Source organism: Manis javanica, chromosome 1 (assembly GCF_040802235.1).
Source record: "Manis javanica isolate MJ-LG chromosome 1, MJ_LKY, whole genome shotgun sequence".
NCBI classification, from domain to species: Eukaryota; Metazoa; Chordata; class Mammalia; order Pholidota; family Manidae; genus Manis; species Manis javanica.
The window spans coordinates 87,979,185-87,988,765 of record NC_133156.1 but is presented as its reverse complement, the minus strand read 5'-3'; the positions used below and the strand labels follow the sequence as shown (position 1 = coordinate 87,988,765).

Below are 9,581 nucleotides of genomic sequence, written 5' to 3'. Positions count from 1 at the left end.
GCCCTAGATATCTATCGTAGTGATCCTCTCCCATTAGGCTAATACGTTCACCTTACATCTGTTCGGAAAGCCTGCAACTACTTCCCGCCGCCAATTGCACCAGACTTTTGTTTTACGAAGTCTAGTTAAAAGGTCCTTCTCGAGGAAGCCTTTGCGGGTTTCTCCCACCCCACCGACACTCCCGTCCATCTTGCCCACTAAACTGAGTTCCAGACAGCACAGACTGAGCACTCTTCACCTGTGCGTCTCTAGCGTCTGGCGCAGCGCTCTTCAAACGCTAGGCGCTCCACAAACATTAACTCAACCACTTTTACCCACCCGAGAAGAGACCTCAGCACCCATCTCCGCTACCCGGCGCCGGCCCCGGCCTTGTCCGCCGGAAGTGATGCTCTCTCGGGATGACGTGTTCCGGTCCCGAGTTCCGTCGCCGCCGCAGGGGTACGGGCATCTCTGGCTCGCTAACTCAGCTGCTCTGGAGGATTCGTGCTCGGTAAGACGGTGCGCTCGGCGAAGCGAGATGGGGCTCCTGGGCCTCTGGGCCCCCAGATGCCGTAGCATCCCGTTGTTCGTTCCTTGGGCCCCGGCGGGAGGGCTGAGGAACTTGTTGCTAGGTGCCCAGGAGATCCCGTTGCCCGGTGGGGCAGGAGGTTCAGGCTACGCGGCCTACCGAGGGTGCGGCGCGGGGACCCGCCTCAGCCGAGGGCTCTGGGCCTGGGCCTGGGCCTGGGCCGGTGCGTCCAGCTCTACCGGGGCCCGCCGTGCTACTGGGCTCCGCGGATTCGGCCGTGATACCCAGCGCTTCCGCCCTCTCACGTACTCAAAGGAGAGATAATCCACCTTTAAATAGTTCCTGCCCTCAGTGGGACAGTTGTGGGATCTGCAATAACTTGGGTCTGCGCGTTGGGGTAAAGCGGTGTGGAGCGTCCCACACTTATTCATGACTCATCCCCTACCTTGTGTTGAAGGGATGTTTCCGTGGCAGGAACCGAAGTTTAAACCCTACTTTGGTGCACCCTAGAAATGCTGCCCCAAGAGGTTGCGATTTAATAATTGAGGATGATTTGAAGCTACTGGACTGGCAGTAGCTTATACTCTAGAGAAGATCCGGTATCATCTGTGACTGTAAACACTGGTTTACTTATCTGTTTTCCAGGAAGAGTTGTAATGACAAGCTTAACCTCAAAGGACAAGATTTCTGTATGCTGTGCAAATCGTTTGCGTTGTAAAGGCAGACTAGGCAAAAAGGTTGGAAGAAAACAGCCCAGGGACTTAGAGAGAGGAAGATAAACGGCCAGGAAAACTGCAGAATTTGAGAAGAGTAACTTCATTAACTGTATTAACTGTGTGATTTGTTTTACAAAATTATTTGGAATTAATGAATTGTTTTCCAATTTTAAGTATTTATAGTGTTTGTTTTACTGGTATGGTAGCTACTAAGGGCTGGATTTACATTACAGGCATATCTATGCAGCATAATATAGAATTAAATATAAAGATAACTAAATGAAGTTAAGTGTTTTAATCATTAAAACTTTTAACATATGGATATAATGTTATACAACATGAAACTTTAGTGTAATTTTTTTTTTTAAATGACTAACCAGACATGCTTGTCTTAAAGATCAACCATGACCAGGTGGGCACGAATTACTACCACACATAACAAGAGACCCTTGCAAGCAACGTCATGGGAGGACATGAAGAAGGGATCCTTTGAGGGAAAAAAACAAAGCATACCAAAGAGTAAACAACTTGATGCCAATAGGCTGTCACTTAAAAATGATACACCCCAAGCAAAACACAAAAAGAACAAAAAGAGAAAGGAATACTTAAATGAAGATGTGAATGGATTCATGGAATACCTAAGACAAAACTCAAAGATAGTTCACAATGGAGAGATGATAGCAACAGGCAGTGAGGAAGTAAGGGAAGAAATTGCAGTTGCTTTAAAGAAAGATAGTCGTCGGGAAGGAAGAAGGTTAAAAAGACAAGCAGCAAAGAAAAATGCAATGGTAAGATCATCCCTTGTACCAAAATGTTACTTTACATGGGTAGAAACTATTATTCATAAATTCACACATAGATATTTTAGCGTCTGATTGCTGTTTGTACTAAATACGTAAAACATCCTTTTGAGGGTTAGTAATAGTACTGGGACTTTTTTAGCACCTCCTATATGCTAGGCACCCTACTGATAAATTATCTGAACAACACTACATGCAAAGATGGTGGCACCCCATATTATGGGTAGGAAACATTGATGTGCAGACAGGTTAAGTATCTTCATGAAAGCTAGTTAGTAGAAGAGGTGAAATTCAAACCCAGAATTTGTCTGACTTCAGAATCTGCCTTCCAGTTGCCCTTTTTCAAACAATCATTTAAAAAAAGATAAAACACAGAGGAGAGTTAGGTACAACAGGTTACATATGTGTGGTTCCTGTTACTTGGAAAGGATGTCCTTTTGCCTTTCTCCATGAGAAACTGAGGCATGAGAAGAAATCACACCAGTTAGTAACAACAGAGTTAAAACTTATTGAAACTCTCCCTAGACAATTGCTGCTTCCTTCCCATATTACACTCAGAGGAATGCAGGGGGCTGCAGGTTTATTTCTGTAGTGGCTAGCCCAGGATTTGTAAACTATGTCAGACACAAGAAATGATTCTTTACCTTCTTTAAGTGAATATCCCAAATTTTCTAGCGGTATACTACATAAGAATCAGGATTTGTTGTCATTTTAGACTTCAATTTGTTTATTAGACTTACTAAATGTAGAATACTCTTTGCACCAATATAAGTTTGAAACAGCCTCTATAAACGTGTCTTCTATTTGTAGGATTAGTTCTATGCAGTGTCATATTTAAAGGTAATTATTTAGAGATAATACTGATGAAATGATCCTTATGGATAAATTTGGATAGAAAAGGGAGTCATTTCTGTTCGGATCAGGATAGTTTTGTTTCAGTTGTACAATTATTTAAAAATATTTTTTAAGTCAATTTAACTTGAAGATAATTTCATTGACATAGGCAGTATGGTGAATTGCAAACTATCTGAAAAAGTTTAATTGCAACCTTTGAAGAGAAGTTTTCTGTTTGTAATTAAGGGGGAAAAACAATGTGTTTCAAGATAAGGAATGTTTTATTTTAAAGTATATACTTTAGTATGTATGTCTTATGACCTACCTTCAACTTGTTTTCTTGTTTTTTTTTAATACCTCATTGCTTATAAATACTTAATTGCTAATAAATTGATTAAGATATAGAAATGTACAGGTCTGCTCTCCACATTGTGGAGCTCTTTGTGCTTACTTCAGCATCATTTGTGAGAGTATGTTCCAAACACTTTTAAATATGACAGAAGCAAAGGAATTCTCTCTCGAACTAATGTATGATTTAAAAAATGGTGTTGTGAATTTCATCTCAGGATACCATTTTGGGTAGGAAGGCTGCATTAAATATGCAGATCATTCAAGAGATTTGTATTTGGTGAAGATTAGGTTCTAAAGGTAAAAGCCTAACCGGTGAACTGTCAGGTAGCTAGAGACCACCTTGACTTCACTAGGAATTCAAGACTTCATAATGTTGGTGATCCAGTTTTTAGCGGTAGCTTTTCCTGCAGTTGTAGAATAAATGCATTTTGTTTGTTTGGACCAACTCATCCTAAATGTAAAAGACAGTGAAGAAAGGGAATCATTATTTTCCAATATGTTATTAACAGGAAAAAAAAGGGATGTAGTTGGAAAATGTTCTATGTTTTATTTTGCCTGTTGAATTTACTTTTTAAAACTCCTGTGCTTATTTTGCAAAAAACAAAAACAAAAAGAAAACTATTTGTTATCTAAGAAATGTATATACCTTTTTCCAGTTTAAACAAAATAGTTTAAATATCTACTCTCTTTGATTAGGACTGATATTCTCATTCACTGCAGCAAAAAATATCCCCAGATTACTAGGGTATATTGTAAATGTACTATGTAAACTAACCAAGCCATTGTTAAGTGTTGTGTTGCGGCCACATAATTCATCTTAGTATTATTCCTTTAAAATGTATTGTGTATATATTTTTAAAATGAAACCTCTTATTTCTGAACATTAAAGAATGTACTAAATATATAAAAACTGTAAGGTATACTTTTGATATGAAATACATCTTATGATTTGAATCATAATTTAAGTGGAATCATTTGGCCCAAATTCATTCATTATATGAACTTTAAAAGTGCAAGTATCAGTAAGTGATCATTTTTATGGCCGTTGTCTGTTTCCTAGAGCTAACTCAGTTTTTCTAGTGCAGGCATCTCTATTAATAAAGTGATAGTCCCTACTTACTTAATTCATTGAAGTAGCTACCTTTTACAAAGCCATTTATAACTTTGTTTCTGAGATTGATGGATTTCTGGATTGAGGGTTTTCAAAAGCACCGAGACCCTCTAATGGAAACGATATTTCATTTTGTTTAGGGATTTAGAAACACTTTTTTCTACAAATAAAATATTGAGATGTCAAAGAGGTAGACAACTTTAAAATAAGAAATGTTTCAAAAATATTTTTGATAACAAGACTTTGATAACAAAGCCAGTATAGTTTTGCAGTGTGGAAATTCACATTTTGTTTTCCCAGGTATGTTTTCACTGTAGAAAACCTGGCCATGGGATTGCAGATTGCCCAGCTGCTCTTGAGAATCAAGATACGGGCACTGGAATATGTTACCGGTGTGGGTCCACAGAGCATGAAATAACCAAGTGCAAAGCTAATGTAGACCCAGCTCTTGGTATGTTTTTTTCCTATCAGTTTTTGATTTGGTTAATGGGGAAGTGCCAGTAGGTAGCCAATTGTGTTTTTTTTTTTTTCTCTTGATGGGGTTTGTTATGAGTGTGCCATTTAATATTTTGAAATCATAAGATTAAATTTTAAGTTATGTTAAAACAAATGATTTCAGTCTTTAAAATTATATGAATTACATGACTTGTAATATACATAAGCAACTTAACACAGAACTGTTAATCCTTACAGGTGAATTTCCTTTTGCAAAATGTTTTGTTTGTGGGGAAATGGGGCACCTGTCTAGATCTTGCCCCGATAATCCCAAAGGACTCTATGCTCATGGTGAGTACTGTTACCCTTACATGTCAAAAATAATGAGTTATCATTCAGAGTTGTGACTTAAGAATTGGTACTCTTAATCATTTCTTGAATAAATTGTTGAGTAAATAACAAAACTTTGAGAATTGCATTTTTTATCAAGTGCTTTCTATGTACTGGACTTTTTGTGTAATATGACTTGCTACATTAATCAGAAAGAACTAAAGTGCATATTTCAAATTCTTTGTGCTTACTTACTTCAGCATCATTTGTGAGAGTATGTTCCAAACACTTTTAAATATGACAGAAGCAAAGGAATTCTCTCTCAAACTAATGTATGATTTAAAAAATGGTGTTGTGAATTTCATCTCAGGATACCATTTTGGGTAGGAAGGCTGGTACATAGTATTCAGTATTTGTAGTAATTTTTGTTTTTGAATGTTTTACTTAGTTAATTGTCTGGCACTGGATCGTGTAATTTCTTAACTTTAGCTCTGCAAGTATCATGGTCCCCACAAAAAAAATCTGTGCTGTCTAGAGCTTTAAGGAGGGGTTGTCATCTGTTAATGTGATGGCTGGTACCATCAAGTTCTAGACCCCCCTTATATCATGTCCTGTGTTCCCTTGAAGAAGTCCAGTGAAAAAGTATAGCTTCTGCATCAGTCAGACTCTCTGTAGTTCTAGTACTACCACTCATTAGTTGTGGATCTTTGGCCGAGTTATTTAACTTCTCTTATCTCAGTTTCCTCATCTGTAAAATGGAGATGAAAAAACTATTTCATTGATTCTAAGATGCACATTTTTTTACATTTTAATATCTCTGAACTCAAATGTCTTTTACCACTGATGGGTCCCAAATAATTGGCAGCATTTTTTTTCTGACAAGTATGTAAAATAATTTATCTTAAAATCAGTGGTGCCTTTGATTTGGGGAACTATGGCATTTACCTTGAAGAGTTAGAATTAAAGTATATTATTTAAATGACTCTTATTTCACTATAGCATCTACAGTGGTCAAGAGGTATGTGCCTGGAAATGCTCAAAAGTACCTTTCAGTTTTGAGTTAAGAAATAGGTTAGATGACGTGACTAATGGGCAAAGATGGGATGGTCAAACAAGATGACTGGATACTTCTAAAAAGTGCAGTAAGGGGAGCAGATCACACAGAAGTGAGAATTCAGTCAGGTTTTCATCCTATAGTGTCATTTTTCTGAGTAAGGCACTGATGAAATGATCATAATGCCTGACCATTAAGCAGTAGTGTTTGACCATTAACTGAAAGATTCATTTCAGAAACCCTGTGTGTTGTAATTCATAATCCTGCAATGTTGCTTAAGCAGGCAAAGGAGTATTTTTGTTAGGGATAGGATGCCTGGCAGATAATAAGCACTAAAACAAAATGTCATTCCTTTTGTAACTGTACTCTCATCTGACCTGTACAGCAGAGTGGTGGTTCCTAACCCTTTTGGAGGTCACTGGTCATTTGAGAATGTGATAAAAACTATGGATATCCTTCTAAGAAATTCATCTCACACAAATTTTACTTACAGGTTCAGGAGTTTACAAACCTTTGCCTATCTAACCATGGTTAAGATCCAGGTTTCTGAGTAGGGGCTATTGGACATTCCAGAGACAAGTACCTTTGCTTTTATCTCCCTTCTGTTTCCTACTTCTCCCCTGAAGCCCAGGTTGAAGAAGGGGTGGGTAGGCACAGTTTAATGATCTGTGGGGTCAAGAGGAATGAAGAATGGACTTAGTGATAGGGATGGTGGCAGCTGCCTATGTTCTGGGCTCCAGCTACCTTTGCAGTTGACAAGGTGGTGAGGACCAAATAAGATACAAAAGTGCTTTGAGACAGTAAGTGCCTTGTGTTAAGTATGAAATGTTCTTCAATGACTGTTTTTTTGATAGGTGGTTGCTGCAAACTTTGTGGCTCTGTGGAACATCTTAAGAAAGATTGCCCTGAAAGTAAGACTTCAGGTGAGATTTCTGAGCATCCATTTAGAAGGGGTAACATTAGTATTGTGTGTTTTTGCCTAATGTTGTTATTGATAACTCAGCGAAGCTCTGTTAATTTTAATTAAAGCAACCTGGTTTCCTACTACAGTGAAATCTTATTTCTGTCAGAGTAGACATGGTATTGAGCATTAGTTGCTGTTCTCAGGTGGGAAAAAAGTTACCAGTAAGCCCTATAGGACTCTGATTTTATAAAGCATCTTACTCATAAACATTTATATTTGCTAGCTAAAGAATTTAATAGTAGAGCCAATTTTGTTAAAGCATTCACTAAGAAAATAAGAAATGAGAAAATAGCTTTCAATATTCTTATGATTGAATATCCTCATATGTGCATTGCTTTGTGTGTACCTGAAGGATTTAGAGTTGGTTGCAATAACTGCCAAAAATACTAAAATTGTGTTAGCTGCACAGCATCTGGACAGTTACATTTTCTTCCTAATGAACTAACTGCCCTTGGTCATTGAAAATTTCATGTATGTTCACTATACCTGTGGCAGATGTAGGGGGAAGTAGAGACCAGTATTACCTTAGTTTACCTTGGTTCAAATGACAGTAGGATAGCCCAGCTTCTTAGGGCAAAAGCCCACTTCTTTTTTATTTCATGTAGTCACAGTACTCCACAAATAAGTCTGCCCATCCTTACTTCCTATCCCTAACATTTAAATTTGAAGACCAAGAGTTCTTGTTGACAGTCTTGTTTAGAAGAAATCTTATAGTACATTGTAGGTAGTAAGACTGAAATGATGGAAGTGGAATTTGAATTCTCCCTCCTGGGAGGATTGCCACTTCCCAAATGACAAGACTAACAAGCAGATGTTGTATAATTTTACAGGTGGAATCTTGTACATTTAAAACTGATGCTTCATAAGTCTCGCTGTTTACAGACTCTTGGAATTCATTGACTCTATAATGATGAACTCCAAGAAAGAATGAAAGAGCTTTCTCATCAGTTTGTGCATTGCAAAGCAGTTGCTACATTTCCCTAATTGTGATGAGAAATTGCCTGTGGTACTCTTGAAATCAAGGATTATAATCAATTACAGAATTGCTTACTTTCCTTAGCAATGGAGTCTTCCCGCCTTGTGATTATTCATGTCAAAACTGGTTCCTTTGCTAAACCAGTATCAATCTAGGTGGATGTATTTACTGTTTTTCTTACATTCTGACTTTTCTAATTCCTTTACAGAGCAAATGGTCACAGTTGGTCGCTGGGCAAAGGGAATGAGCGCAGACCATGAAGACATTTTGGATGTGCCTAAACCACAGAAACCCAAAACAAAGATACCTAAAGTTGTTAATTTTTGATACTGATTAGTACTGTCATTAGTTACCACCTCATTGTGGGACATCTGAAACTGGGACTACTTCACAAATTGGAGCTGGGCTTCCCTGGAGGCCTGTATTGTAGATACCAGCATGATCTGGATGGGGCCAGTTCCCTGAGTTCTGTCCATCAAGGAGTTCTTCTACCTCTGAAGAAAATCACTGAAGAAAAGTTAATGTTTAAATTGGATTTTCTAAAATAACCTATTTTTAACAGATAGAACCTAGGTGTAGCTAGGTAAGTGGTTATATATGTCAGTTTGTAACAATCATTTCCGTAAAAACAAATTCTGCATTAATGTGAACCACCCCTAAACAGAGTAACTGCTTTGCATTTGGGAAAGAATTTTGGATATATTGTTTTCTTGGTTCAAAGTATCAGTATTAAAAATTTATTTGTAAGTTGCCACAAAATCTCTATTTTTAAAATGTTTAATAAACTCATTTGCTATTTACTTATTTTTCTGAATACCTAGTTCTGGATGGAACTAGCCATTGGCCATTAACATTAATGTCCATGTAACAATCCCTTTGGAAACATCGTCTTTCATAAATCCTAGATGAGGTTAATTCTGGTCAATTTTTCTTTTAGTTTTGACATAAAGGATTGCACATTACTGGGGCTAAAATATAAGAATATCTAAATTTAACAGCAGCTCTTGCTTGCCCTTAGTTTTCAAGAAAGAAATTTCAACCAACATTCTGTTTGGGGTACTTAACCAGTATGAGGGCACATATCAGATTGTATATCAAACTTAGTAGCATTTTGTTTGCATGTTTTAGATGAGTCAGGATGAGATGCAAGTTTCACCATAATAGAGTTAGAACTCTAATCAGAGACCCATTAGCTTCTTTGTTTGATTTGATGAATACATGCATACTTAATACATATATTTCATAAGGCTTAGGGCTCCCATTGTACTCTTTAATGGAGTGACTCTGGTGGATTGTGTTTCATTTGGAATTTTACATGATTGGATACATTTGTAACTAAAGGAAATAGCTGTGATTAGTTGCTGATGCTTCAAAAGCAAAATATTTACCAAACAAGAAACACTTTTCTATGTTTTAATGTCTGCACAACTTAACAGTTCTAGTCCTAATAAGGAGCTGTTCTTTTATATTCAGTGAGAGAAGAAAACATGACAGAAAATGAC

At 37.5% G+C, this 9,581-nt stretch overlaps 1 protein-coding gene across 7 annotated transcripts; it reads left to right on the top strand.

Annotated features, from left to right (window-relative positions):
- The first annotated feature begins 353 nt into the window (after positions 1 to 353).
- ZCCHC9 (zinc finger CCHC-type containing 9) lies at positions 354 to 8,879 on the top strand. 7 transcript variants are annotated; one of them, XM_017676137.3, is made up of 7 exons: positions 409 to 490; positions 1,154 to 1,245; positions 1,622 to 2,012; positions 4,621 to 4,771; positions 5,014 to 5,106; positions 6,994 to 7,062; positions 8,288 to 8,879. In XM_017676137.3, exons 3-7 carry the CDS (start codon positions 1,629 to 1,631, stop codon positions 8,404 to 8,406), a joined length of 816 nt encoding a protein of 271 aa, XP_017531626.1. In that variant the 5' UTR covers positions 409 to 490; positions 1,154 to 1,245; positions 1,622 to 1,628; the 3' UTR covers positions 8,407 to 8,879. The 7 variants fall into 7 exon arrangements, with proteins under 7 accessions (XP_017531625.1, XP_017531626.1, XP_036855660.1 ...); XM_036999765.2 differs by having other exon boundaries at positions 1,154 to 1,318; XM_036999773.2 differs by having other exon boundaries at positions 1,154 to 1,333.
- Positions 8,880 to 9,581: the final 702 nt, after the last annotated feature.

Bases quoted from the DNA above. Each gene is read 5' to 3' on its own strand.
- ZCCHC9 (XM_017676136.2), top strand. From the start codon at position 399: ATGACGTGTTCCGGTCCCGAGTTCCGTCGCCGCCGCAGGGGTACGGGC. The intron at 2,013-4,620 runs GTAAGATCATCC...TTGTTTTCCCAG, and splicing joins CAGCAAAGAAAAATGCAATG to GTATGTTTTCACTGTAGAAA. The intron at 7,063-8,287 runs GTGAGATTTCTG...ATTCCTTTACAG, and splicing joins CCCTGAAAGTAAGACTTCAG to AGCAAATGGTCACAGTTGGT.